Consider the following 13,585-nt stretch of genomic DNA (forward strand, 5'->3'; position numbering starts at 1 on the left):
CTCTGCCATTAACACTTTTGTAATTGCCCACATTGAGGGAGTTAGTTTTGGTTCGGAGAGTTTTTTTCTTGAGGTAACTAATTTGTGGTAGGAAACATAGGAATAACCAGAAGGATGGAAGGTAATCCTCAAGGGCATAGAGTTGGAGATTCTGGAGATAAACTTAAGGTTTATCGGTCTTAAATAAGTACTTCTTCCCCTATTTGACAAACCCCCTTTTTGTGCTATTTTTCTATGTCCTTTTTAAATTTTCCCTATACTCACTGGGAATAATTTGATTGATTTAGTTTTTGCTGGATGAAGTATTATGTTACATAAGCCAGTATATAGCTTTTATTCTGAGATATAAATATATTGATTTCTTTGATAACATATTTTAATGTGAAAATCATTTCAAAAAAAGAACTACTTTTTAAATAGTGCAAAGGGAAGATCCCCATATAGTTTGATTTTCCATGCTGCTCGGGTGATGGTTGGCCTTCCAGGAGTTTCCATGGATATATTAAATATTCAAGTATATCATTTATATTACATAATAACCATTTTGTGATCTGCTTTTTTTATTTAAAAAATAAATACATAAAGAGAAACAATTTTTTTATTGACATTTATGTTGTCAAAGAAACAAAACACAACTGCAGGGAACATCATCTTTGTACCCTGTCCTATTATATACTCCTATTCTTTTTTTTTTTTTTTAAAGATTTTATTTATTTGACAGAGAGCACAAGAGAGCACAAGCAGGGCAAGCAGCAGAGTAAGAGGGAGAAACAGGCTCCCCGCTGAGCAGGGAACCCGATGTGGGACTCGATCCCAGGACCCCGGGATCATGACCTGAGCCAAAGGCAGATGCTCAACCATCTGAGCCACCCAGGAACCCCTATACTCCTATTCTTAAAAGTAAATTTGATTGGGGCACCTGGGTGGCTCAGTGGTTAAAGCCTCTGCCTTGGGGCGCCTGGGTGGCTCAGTGGTTTAAGCCGCTGCCTTCGGCTCAGGTCATGATCTCAGGGTCCTGGGATCGAGTCCCGCATCGGGCTCTCTGCTCGGCAGGGAGCCTGCTTCTCTCTCACTCTCTCTGCCTGCCTCTCTATCTACTTGTGATCTCTCTCTGTCAAATAAAGAAATAAAATTAAAAAAAAAAAAAAATAAAGCCTCTGCCTTCAGCTCAGATCATGATCCCAGAGTCCTGGGATCGAGCCCCACATCAGGCTCCCTGCTGGCCAGGGAGCCTGCTTCCCCCTCTCTGCCTGCTTCTCTTCCTAATTTTGATCTCTCTCTCTCTGTCAAATAAATAAATAAAATCTTAAAAAAAAATTTGATTGATTTTTAATTATATGAGTTCACAAAATTATTTTATCTATCCTTTTATTCTCCAGCTGCAATATATTAGAATGTCTCAAATACCTCATTTCTCTGATATCCTCACATGTGAAGGGGATACCTAAGACATCCCTTACATGTGAAGTCTTTACCAGTCTCACTTTTGCTTTAGATTTTTTTTTTAATGTATACTTCTTTTTATTCATAATCTGTAATGTTTGGGTAACAAAAGTAATTCTAAGGATGGCTGAATTTAACAAAAAATTTTTAACCTCATCTTAAAACTTCCACTGATCTCGTTCAGTGGCAGTTTTCAGTAATAGGAACATAAAAACAAACATGCACACAGTTGCACAGTTTTCATAAAGGTCTATTTCATTATTGGTGGGTAGCACATTTAACAGTTAAATACATTTAAATAATGTATAGGTGACTGCACCACTGCAGCATTGGTAACTAAATAGATAGCCAATTCAGCTAGGAACCAGCTCACAAGTGACTCTCTAAATATTTAATATACAGCTCTTGTTTCTATCATTCTTTGTTTTGATCACCTTCTTGGGGCGGGGGGAGGGGAGAGCCTGCTGGTCACACTGGAAATATATTAAGGCCAAATCTTCTGATACCCATTCCCAGAGGTTTCTTTCAGTTGGGTTAAGCCTCCAACTCCAGGGCAAGCCCAGGTTTGTGGCCTCCAGCATTAATGCTCTTCCTGTCTACCAGAACAGACAGTGTAAGCCTGACACCAGGCCTCAGAGTCTGAGTGTAGCCCACTCCAGTTAAACTAGAGTTGTTGACTTTTGCAGAAATGGAAGCAGTGGGATCCAGCTGATATTTGGCTGCAGTGCCAAAGCGAGTGCTGTTGGTACCTGATGTCCAAGCAAGGTTTACTGAAGTGTCGAGATCTTCACATACTTTTTGATAAATTGATCCTCCAAATTCTGTCCCATCATTGACATTAGTGTGTAGTTGGAAGTCCCCAGTCCTCTAGCCCACTGCAGAGTTATTTCTTGTCAGCTTTGGGTTGTCACGGTCTAACGTCATCTGGTACCCAGCAAGCCAGCCTTCATAACCAAAGAAAGCTGAACCATGGATTGCAGGTCCAGCAAAATCAAAGTCAACATCACAACCAAGGTTTATACACTCCCTCTTAATAAGGAGACTTGATTTTACCGCTTTTCTTTCCCGTGTTTGGTGGGAAGGTGGTATCAGATGTCAGTTTCAAACCTTGACAAATCTGGTCTTCAGTTGCGATTTCTTGGGGCGCCTGGGTGGCTCAGTGGGTTAAAACCTCTGCCTTCAGCTCAGGTCATGACCCTAGGGTCCTGGGATCGAGCCCTGCATCAAGCTCTCTGCTCAGCAGGGAGCCTGCTTCCTCCTCTCTCTCTGCCTGCCTCTCTGCCTACTTGTGATCTCTGTCAAATAAAATCTTTTTTAAAAAAAAATTGCAATTTCTGTTCCCAGAGTGTTATCAGTGTTCCATTTTTCTGTGAAAGTCAGACCATACTCACACCATTTATATTTGGTCTCCAAGGTTCCAGTAACTTTACCAGTTTCTGTATTAGACGAAACAGACGTTGAGAATTCCACACCACTGCATGACTTTGTTTTCACATCCAGTTTCGCCAAACCAAAACCAGATCCTTTGTTGAAAATATCTCTGGCAGCTTTGCCCAGGTCAGCATATGGTGGAGGAATACACATTGGCCACGTGCAGCTCTGTCCGTAGGTCACCATGGCAAGGCCACAGGAAGAGGTGATCTGGTGGTCTCCTGAGAGGGGCGACTACCTCCACTCGCAGCTGAGGCCACTGGGCTTGCTCAGGGCCGGGGTGCAACTACCCCGGCTGGAGGGCGAAGTGAAGGAGACTTTTGCTTTAGTTTTATGTCTTTAGTTTCTGTTGAAGATGAGTGTCTTTTCATGTATGTATTGGCTATTTGTGTTAATTTGTGAATTTTCTGTTTATAATCAGTGTGTATCTTTTCTTTTTTCTTCTCATTTGTAAAAGTCTGTATTTGGGAAATATTTTAAAATTTAATATTCTTTCTCTGTCCTCTTTTCCAGAGTTCTTTTTTTGCTTATCCGTAGTTTTTATGTTTTTTTATTTTTATTTTTTAAAGATTTTATTTATTTATTTGACAGAGATCACACATAGGCAGAGAGAGAGTAAGGAATGCAGGCTCCCTGCTGATCAGAGAGCCTGATATGGGGCTCCATCCCAGGACCCTGGGATCATGATCTGAGCTGAAGGCAGAGGCTTTAACCCACTGAGCCACCCAGGCGCCCTACACAGCAGATTTTAAGTAAAAACTCTATTTTTTTTCATATACGCAGCAGATTTTAAGTAAAAACTACTTAGTAACATATTTTATAGAAGGAAATTTGTATCTTCATCAAATGTCAAAAGTCCATCTTACAGTATTAAAAATAGTTGGCAGTGTATAGCAATAATTTTGTCAAGCTTTCTGTTTACATTTTTTGTCTCAAAAATAGAAGGAACTATATTGATATATTTTTATAGTCTGTTTTGCAGTTTGGTAAGAACAGAATGGGTTTCGGATATCTCATTCTTCTCTGAAACTTTATCTTATTCATAGTTCATAGTCTTCGTTATATCTGGGTTGAAGTTTCATCATGGTTGTCGCTTTACATGATTGTAGAGATTTCCTTCTCGTGAACTTGTGGGATGGCAAAGTTGATGTTCTTCTTGTAAGTCATCCTCCAAGGAGGTGAAGAATTCCCATAGGGGACTTTGGAACCAAGGTCAGTGAGAAAGCAGTGATCCCATTTGGCTCTGTGGATACTGGCATGTTTTGTTCACCAGCCTCAGTGTTGTTGGGGGTCTTCTTTGCATTGCACTTCTGATCACCAAGTAATGTTAACCTTAAAAAACAAAACTGCCAGTTATTTTACCAGCAAAAATGGGTTTACTCAGGAATAGCAGAGATTTGCAACCCAGGGCATGTGCTCTTCTGCAGAACCATAGGCAAGTCCAAATATACCCTAAGTTTTGCCAGAGAAGTACGAAATATTAAAATGAAATTTAGTTGAAAATAAGTATTAACAAGAATGATGGGCCTTGTAAAATTCATACAGTTATAGGTGGATATTACTTGTTAATAAGGTCGAATATGTGTTCATTAATTCTTTTCCTACTTTATATTTTTATAGATGTGGATTCTGGGAAATCTTATTTACATAATGGAAATGTAAACTTTGTTCACATGTTTACAGTGGAAATGGAAGTTTATTTTAACAGTGTTATTGTGAATTTCTTCTCTTACATGTTAAAAATCACACTGATTTATTTTCAGAAACTATTTTTAGATTTCTCTCAGCAGTTTGAGGTTCTTCTTTCTGTGAAGTATACTAAAATAGTTTTACCATTATTTATCAAATATATTGTGGTGTACCTGAGTGTTTAAGCCGTTGAGCATCTGACTCTTGGTTTCTGCTCAGGTCATGATCTCAGGGTCGTGAGATTGAGCCCTATATCATACTCTGTGCTCAGTGGGAAGTTTGCTTGAGATTCTCAAATAAATCTTTTTAAAAATGGACATATTAATATACAGGTTATCCTTTTACTTTAGAGATACCTGCATTTCTGGTAAACTCAGTAAGGAAAATAAAAATACTGTTCATTTCATTATGCTTTTACCAACCTGATATTTCTGCTAAAGTGTTTTTATCTTATCATAGGTTTTAAATACATTTTATCAAAGCTTTGGAGCTATGGAAACTTAGCTCATTCAGTTTCTGGATCTAAATTAATTGGCAAAGATAGTTCATTTTATTTATTTTTTATTTTTCTAGAGTGGGGGAGGGGCAGAAGGCGAGGGAGAGATAGAATCTTAACTAAGCGCCACATTAATGTGGCACTCCCAAGATACTTCATTTTAAACTACTTATTAGCCAATTCCTTTTTTTTTTTAGTTTAACTTTATTTTCTAGTTGAAGTAAATGTGTTATCTTTTATCTCCAATACACATTACCTAATTTCTGCATTCTGAGAAAGGCAAGAAAGACATACCAGTCTGTCGGCTATATGAAGTAGACTGTTCACTTTCCATATTTCTTAGCCAAACTTACTTTTCATTGCAAAGTCAGGACTTTGTACTGTTTTTGACAATAATGAGGTTTATTAATGAAAAATAGTTCAAATTGTCTTTTATTTGGTACCTGTGTCAGAGGTTTCTAAGACCATCCCCAGGTTTAGTGATTCCCTAGAAGGAACTCAAAAGGACTCAGCATATAGTTGTACTAGTGGCTAAGATTTGTTATAGCAGAAGAATACAAAATGAAATCAGAGACCAGAAAAAGCACCCAGCCAAATCTGGTGGAAACTAGGTACATACTTGTAAGAATTCTCTTCTCTTGGAATTGCACAGGATGTGCTTAATTTCCCCAGTGATGAGTGTGACAACATGTGAGGTGTGGTCTGTTGGAGAACTCTGTTGAGCCTCAAGTCAGGGATTTAGGTGGGGCGAAGTGGGGGTTGTCATTTATAGTACCTGTGTAACTGACCACAGTGTCTGCAATTCCAGACTCCCAGATAGAAAGCAGATATTCAGCATAAATACAAAAGACATAGTGAGCCACTTCTATTAGAAAAAGTTTTATGTCAGAGGAACAAACTCTTTACTGTTCAAATTTTCACATGACAGCCAGGGGCCAACCTTACAATCCAGCCATTCTAAGGATAAGAGTATTTTAGTCTCTAACTATATTACCTCTTTCTGCACAGTATACCAGAATTCTGGTTTTATACCCAGAACAATGTACCGTGGTAGTATTTGAGGTGTGTGAGAAGTAACTATCTTTGGTAAAGTAACAAAGGACCAATTAATAAGAACAAGTGGGAAAGGTGACCCTTTCTCAGGCAGATCAAATTTAGAGAAAAAATACATCTAGGATGGTAAAACCTCTCACTTCAGTTTGAACTTTACTGGGATAGAAATCAAGAGCTTGGTATCTGAAATCCTGGCTCTGGCTTCTTCCAACTCTGTGACTCCAGGCAACGTTCTTGGCCTTATTTGTTTTCTTGTATGGGGACCTTTGAGTAGTATCTAGCACTGTAACTGTTTATTATGAGTAAGTCAGTGCTTTTGATGCTGCTGCCGCTGCTGTTAATGTTATAAGAGTGAAATAAGGAGAAACGGAAGTAAATGGCAAAGGTAATCTAGATAGGAGTCCTTAACAAAAACTTTTGGTCACTTAATGGAGTGGAAGATAATAGGGATGGGAATCTAAGAATGAGCCTATTAGCTATCAAGAGGTAAGGAAGAGTAAAGTTGATCCCTACCCATTCTGCTTTCTTTAAGAGAAAGACTTTCAGATGAGGGTATATGATGCTGCTCTAAGTTTTTAAATAGCCTTTTAGTAAATTGTAGATTGTCATATAGTCTAGTTCACGCTATATAAGGTATTCATTATATTTAAAATATAACTAAAATGTAATCTTAGATAATATACTTGGCCTTTCCCTTTTTTCCAGGAATTTTTAAGAGATATCTTCAATCTCCTGTTTTTGTTGCCTAGTCTGAAAGACAGACAACAGCCAAAATGCAAATCACATTCTTCAAGAGCTGCTGCTTATGATTTGTTAGTAGAGATGGTAAAGGGATCCGTTGAGAACTACAGGCTAATACACAACTGGGTTATGGCACAACACATGCAGTGTAAGTGTTTTTTTTCCTTCTAATCTTTGTAAATTTTATGAACAGGAAAGAGATTTTGGAGGCCATGGCTATAGAAAGAATCACTCTTCATACACTTTTAACATTATAAGCTATTGTTGCTACATTGTCAAAAAAGTAGACATTGATTTGTTTAAAAAAAAGTAGGTGTAAAGGACTTTATACGTATCTGAAATATTTTGGAGTTTTTTGGTTAAGTCATTTAGTGCCAAGTAAAATCAAATATTGGCAGTCGAATTTTTAGAGAATGAATTAGTTTTTCTGTGTGTTCTTACTAATTTTATTTCTTTTTTGAGTATTGTTGACATGCAATGTTACATTAGTTTTAGTTATCATATATAATGTTTTATGTTAACTAAAGTAATGGAGAGTAGTGGCTGTTAGTAAAAGCAAAATACATCATGTTTAATAGTTTGTGTTGGGGGGGCATCTTTTCCTCCCTCTTTTTTCAGCAGCTCATGCACCTTATAAATGGGACTACTGGCCCCATGAGGATGTTCGTGCTGAGTGTAGATTTGTTGGCCTAACTAACCTTGGAGCTACTTGTTACTTGGCTTCTACTATTCAGCAACTTTATATGATACCTGAGGCAAGACAGGCTGTCTTCACTGCTAAGGTACAGTTTTCCTCACTTCAGTATTAAAACTGTGAAAGAAAATTTTTAAATTTTGTTAATAAATCTTATTTCAATTTAGTAAAACGTTGGGAAAATAATTTATGAATTAAAAATGACAGTATTTGATGACATAACTCGTATGTAATCTTATTTTTAGCTCATGTATATCATAGTTATTTTTATATTTCAACAGGTTATTCTTACTATGCTAGTATAATTTCTTTATTCCTCCAAGGAAAACACAGTTGTGGATTATATACACTCAGTGTATATAATGAGCATGGTATTCTCAGTAGTGGGTTAAGCCGCTGCCTTCGGCTCAGGTCATGATCTCAGGGTCCTGGGATCGAGTCCCACATTGGGCTCTCTGCTCAGCGGGGAGCCTGCTTCCCTCTCTCTCTCTGCGCCTGCCTCTCTGCCTACTTGTGATCTCTCTCTGTCAAATAAATAAAATCTTTAAAGAAAAAAAAAAGTAAATACAAAGTTTCTTTACATACAACATAAGCAAAGCCTAAAACAAAGTAAGGGAATGTACCAGAATCACTTAATTTGTTTTATTTTTATCCCAAAGTAAATTTTACTGTGGGCCTAGTTTATTTGGGTAATATATGTTTCCTGTTATTTTTCTTAGCTTGTTATTTCTAGTTTTCACTCTTTTTAACAATGAACTATTGTTTAGTTTGCCTTTTGCTCTGCTTTTATAATTTCTTGGCAAACTCACTTCAAGCTTCTACTTGGGTTTTTGTTTTCTTCCATCATGTCATCTTAATTTCCTGACTTTCCCCACCTAAAAAAAAATATTGCAATTCTTTATGTACTTTCAGTGAATCCTTAATATGTTTAAGGTGGGCTTCTCCAAGTTACAGTATAGTCAAGTGGGTTTTTTAAAAATGTTATATTAATGCTTTTATCTTCTGAAACTGATTATGCTTATAAATAGTTGAATAACTGATTCATTTAGCATATGGAAATTTTTGTCACGAAATTTGTGGCCCTGTCTGCTTAATTTTTTCTTATCATAATAATTTTTTATTATAGCATCTTAGATTGTCTTTCTTTTCTTTTTTTTCACTAACATACAATGTATTCCTTGTTTCGGGGTACAGGTCTGTGAATCATCAGTCTTACACAATTCACAGCGCTCACCATAGCATATACCCTCCCCAGTGTCCATCACCCAGCCACCCCATCCCTCCCACCCCCCTCTACTCCAGTAACCCTCAGTTTGTTTCCTGAAATTAGAGTCTCAATCTTATGGTTTGTCTCTCTCTCTGGTTTCATCTTGTTTCATTTTCCCCTCCACTGCCCTATGATGCTCTGTCTTGTTTCTCGAATTTCTCGTATCAGTGAGATCATATGATAATTGTCTTTCTCTGATTAACTTATTTCATTTAGCATAGTACCGTCTAGTTCCATCCATGTTGTGGCAAATGGCAAGATTTCAGGTTTTCTGATGGCTACTTAATATTCCATATTTTGTGTGTGTGTGTGTATACATATATTACATCTTTATCCATTCATCTATTGATGGACATCTAGGCTCTTTCCATACTATCTGTTTAATTTTTATGGAACCAGTAATGAGTGAAGAGGCATAATTTCAGTGATTTTTTTTCCCCCTGCCTGTTAACATGGCCATACTTCATGATTTCTCTTCTAAATATAAATGATCACTGTTTAGCCATTAGCACTTTCAGGAATTAAAATGTAGCACCAGAAACAACAATCAGATGTGTTAATTGGGAGTAGGTCTCATAAATGGTGTTTGTGGTTAAAAACGAAATTTTGGGGGCGCCTGGGTAGCTCAGTGGGTTAAAACCTCTGCGTTCGGCTCACGTCATGATCCCAGAATCCTGGGATCGAGCCCGCATCAGGCTCTCTGCTCGGCAAGGAGCCTGCTTCCCTTTCTCTCTCTCTGCTTGCCTCTCTGCCTACTTGTGATCTCTGTCTAATAAATAAAATCTTTAAAAAAAAAAACAAAACTAAATTTTGACTCATCTCTACATAAAAAATTCTTAATAGAATTTGACATAACATTGGAAAGTACTGTAGTAAAATGTGCACTTGATTATTTATGTGAATGCATTAGTCATTTTTATTTCCTTTTCTGATGTTCACAGTAAGAGTAAAGCTACATGTATTTTAATTGTGGCAAAATATACCCAACTAAAATTAACCATCATAGCTGTGTTTAAGTGTACAGTTCTGTGGTAGTAGTACATTGAGATTATATTACCACCATCAATCTCAAAAATTTTTTCACTTCAACCAACTAAAACTCTGTACCCACTAAATTCCTCCTATTCTCCATTCCCCCAAACCTCATGCAACTACTATTCTAGTACTTGTCTCTATGAATTTGACTATTCTAGATACCTCACTTAAGTGGAATCCTACAATCTTAGCATAGTGTCTTCACTTCACTTCATCCATGTTGTGGCATGTATCAGAATTTCCTTCCTTTTTTAAGGTTGAATAATAGGCCGCGTTGTTTGTATCTCATTTTGTTTATCCGTTCATCTGTCAGTGGACACTTCTGGGTTGCTTGTATCTTTTTGCTGTTTTAAATAATGTTTCCCTGAACATGAGTGTTCAAATATCCATTTGAGTCCCTGTTTTCTCTTCTTTTGTGTATATACCCAGTGGAATTGGTGGATCATACTGGAATTCTGTGATTAGTTGTTTGAGGCATCACCATGCTGGTTTTCCATAGTGGCTGTGCCATTTTACATTCCTGCCAGCAGTGCACAAAGGTGCCAATTTTTAAAAAAATATATTTTATTTATTTATTTGACACAGAGATCAGTAGGCAGAGAGAGAGAGGAGGAAGCAGGCTCCCAGCTGAGCAGAGAGCCAGATGTGGGGCTTGATCCCAGGACCCTGAGATCAGGACCTGAGCTGAAGGCGGAGGCTTTAACCCACTGAGCCACCCAGGTGCCCCACAAAGGTGCCAATTTATTCACACCCCTGCTGGCACTTGTTTTCTGTTTTTTGACAGTAGCCATCTTAATGGGTGTAAATATGTATTCCTTTAAGTAGCAAATACATATGTAAGGTATATATTTAGAACTTCTACATTAAGTAAAATGAAACATTCTTGCTTTTTCTTAATTTAGAAGACTTCAGTTACTTCTATTCTTCAGCCAGCTAATACTTCTTCTCCAGCAATGAAATAAAAAGCCAAGTCTTTATTTCTGACTGTTGTTGTATTATGTATACAGTTTGCATGTATCGTGTATCATCACCGTTCTTTTACACATTGGGAAATATTGTTTTGTGTGACTTCTACTCTAACCACATAGAGTATTAAACCTCCTGTATGTCAGTTATAGTACTATAGTTGTTTTGTCAGTTTTGTTGATTCCTTTTATTCAGTTCCTTTTGTACTCAGTATTATATAATTTTGTAGTAACTACATGTTGAGTAGAATCCTTTTCAATGTATTTATGTCCTCAGTTTGGTTATAAGCTCCAAAACAGCAGAACCACATTACTGAACACTCTCCACAAGACTGACACAAAAAACTAGTGTATACTTCTGGCATATAGAAAGCTTATTATTCCATAAGACATCAGAGCTTCTTCAAAATTTTGACAGGTAGTTTGTAGTGAGGATAATATTTCATAGTGTTTTGTTTTGTTTTTTTAGTATTTGGATGAATTAGAGTATATCTATTAAGTGCCTATAAGGCCGTTGTTTAGGACTAAGTCTCTAGTGAATGAATCTAGCCAGGTAACTGAATTTCAGTTAATGATATTTGAATACATAGAAGGTTTTCAAGCACGTTGGCCAGTAATTTTTCTGCAGTATTAAAGATACACTGTTCTAGAAAAAATAAAGATAAGACTAGATGATGGAGAGATGTCATTTATTATTATAATATGTTTTTTAAAATGTATGGATTTATTTGTAGAAAACAGCTTTGTTGCATACCTATGATGTTTTCTGTTCCTGCACAGTTACAACTTGTGAAAACAGCATTGTACCAAATGAGTGTTGATCTGGAAAGCAATTTTTTTAAAAGATGTCTTTATTCAGTTTTCTTACATAATAGTGATGGTTACATTTATATAATGAATAAAATATCTCTTTAAATGCTAAATTGCTAAATAAAGAATAAACTTTTTCTTACATAGAGCTAAAAGGATGAAAACGGATATACTATTAAACACATTGTAATACTTTCTTTGCTAGATTGTCTAATTTGCTACCATCACTTTTGTTTTAATGGAAAATTTTTCTCTTGATTTCCAGTATTCAGAAGATATGAAGCACAAGACCACTCTTCTGGAGCTTCAGAAAATGTTTACGTATTTAATGGTATGTTTGAGAACAGTATATGGAAAACTAATTAGATATAACCTATATAAGTTGAAAACATTAAGTGAAGTTCATTTGTATTGGATTTGTCCTGCTATGTACTCTTAGTTTTCAAATTGAATTTTTCAGTTTTTGGTGTTCTTAGTAAAAGTGGCTTTTATCAGTTGCATGTCACTCACCTGCATGATGACTTAATTTGTCCTTTATAAAGATTTTTTTAAATCTTTAAATTTTTAAAGAATGGTCCTTTTCCCATAACAGGGTCACCCATTCCCCACCCCCGAGTATTCTGGTTGATTTCTCTTTGTCCCTTTTAATTCTCACCCCCAAACTGTAAAAGTAATCGATCTTTAAAAATTAACGGATCTTACAATATTATTTCTCTGCTTAAAACTCTTCAGTGATTTTTTTAAAAAATATTTTATTTATTTGACAGAAATCACAACTAGGCAGAGAGGCAGGCAGAGAGAGAGGAGGAAGCAGGCTCCCCGCTGAGCAGAGAGCCTGATGTGGGGCTTGATCCCAGGACCCTGGGATCATGACCTGAGCCAAAGGCAGAGGCTTTAACCCACTGAGCCACCCAGGCACCCCTCTTCAATGATTTTTTATTATGAAAAGAATAGTATTCAGGTTCATCAGCACGTGTCTTCTGATTTTGCCCCTTCCTTTTTTTTTTTAAATTTAATTTAATCTTTTTTTCAGTGTTCCAGGGTTCATTGTTTATGCACCACACCCAGTGCTCCACGCAATCCGTGCCCTCCATAATACCCACCACCAGATTCCCTTAAGCCCCCACCCTCCTCCCCTCGAGAACCCTCAGTTTATTTCTTAGAGTCCACAGTCCTTTTAACCTCCCCTTCCCTCTTTCTATCTCTTTCTTCTCTTCTTTTTTTAAGATTTTACTTTTTTTTAAATTTTTTTTAAGTATTTGCAGTGTCTAATGTGGGGGGGCTCAAACCCACAACCCTGAGATCAAGAGTCACATGCTGTACTGACTGAGCCACCCAGGCACCCTGATTCCACTTTCAATCTTCCTTTAACAGTTGGAGCATGCCATCTCAACTGACAAAACAGAAGTGTTTTAAACTGCTCTTTTTTTTCTTAAAGATATTATTTTTGAGAGCGTGCGAGAGCACGAGTTGTTGCTGGGGAGGCATGGGCAGAGGGAGAAGCATACTCCCCACTGAGCAGGGAGCCTGATGCAGGACTCGATCCCAGGACTCTGGGACCATGACCTGAGCAAAAGACTGAGCCACTTAGGGGCCCTTAAACTACTCTTGTAAGAACTACTGAAGTTCGGGGCACCTGGGTGGCTCAGTGGGTTAAGCCTCTGCCTTGGACTCAGGTCATGGTCCCAGGGTCCTGGGATCGAGCCCCGCATCAGGCTCTCTGCTCAGCAGGGACCCTGCTTCCTCCTCTCTCTCTGCCTGCCTCTCTGCCTACTTGTGATCTCTGTCTGTCAAATAAACAAATAAAATCTTAAAAAAAAGAACTACTGAAGTTCATGGATGCCTGGGTGGCTCAGTCAGTTAAGCGTCTGCTTTCAGCTCAGTTCGTGATCCTGGATTCCTGGGGTCAAATGCCAGTGGAGAGTCTGCTTCACCCTTTCCCTCTGATCCTCTCTGCCTGT

General features: G+C 37.5%; 1 protein-coding gene and 1 pseudogene across 5 annotated transcripts in view; one reads left to right on the top strand and one right to left on the bottom strand.

Annotated features, from left to right (window-relative positions):
• Nucleotides 1-13,585, top strand: part of USP34 (ubiquitin specific peptidase 34) — a 233,901-nt gene that overhangs the window by 162,473 nt on the left and 57,843 nt on the right. For all 5 annotated transcript variants that reach the window (XR_006815060.1, XM_045979050.1, XM_045979054.1 and 2 more), the window contains 3 exons: nt 6,818-7,001; nt 7,475-7,635; nt 11,890-11,955. Coding sequence is in view for 4 of the 5 variants with exons in the window: in XM_045979050.1 (XP_045835006.1) it covers nt 6,818-7,001; nt 7,475-7,635; nt 11,890-11,955 (411 nt within the window). In the remaining variant the exon portion in view is untranslated. The remainder of the gene's footprint in view (nt 1-6,817; nt 7,002-7,474; nt 7,636-11,889; nt 11,956-13,585) is intronic.
• On the bottom strand, nt 1,840-3,249 carry LOC123925699 (annotated as a pseudogene).

This window comes from Meles meles, chromosome 15, assembly GCF_922984935.1.
Source record: "Meles meles chromosome 15, mMelMel3.1 paternal haplotype, whole genome shotgun sequence".
Classification (NCBI taxonomy): domain Eukaryota; kingdom Metazoa; phylum Chordata; class Mammalia; order Carnivora; family Mustelidae; genus Meles; species Meles meles.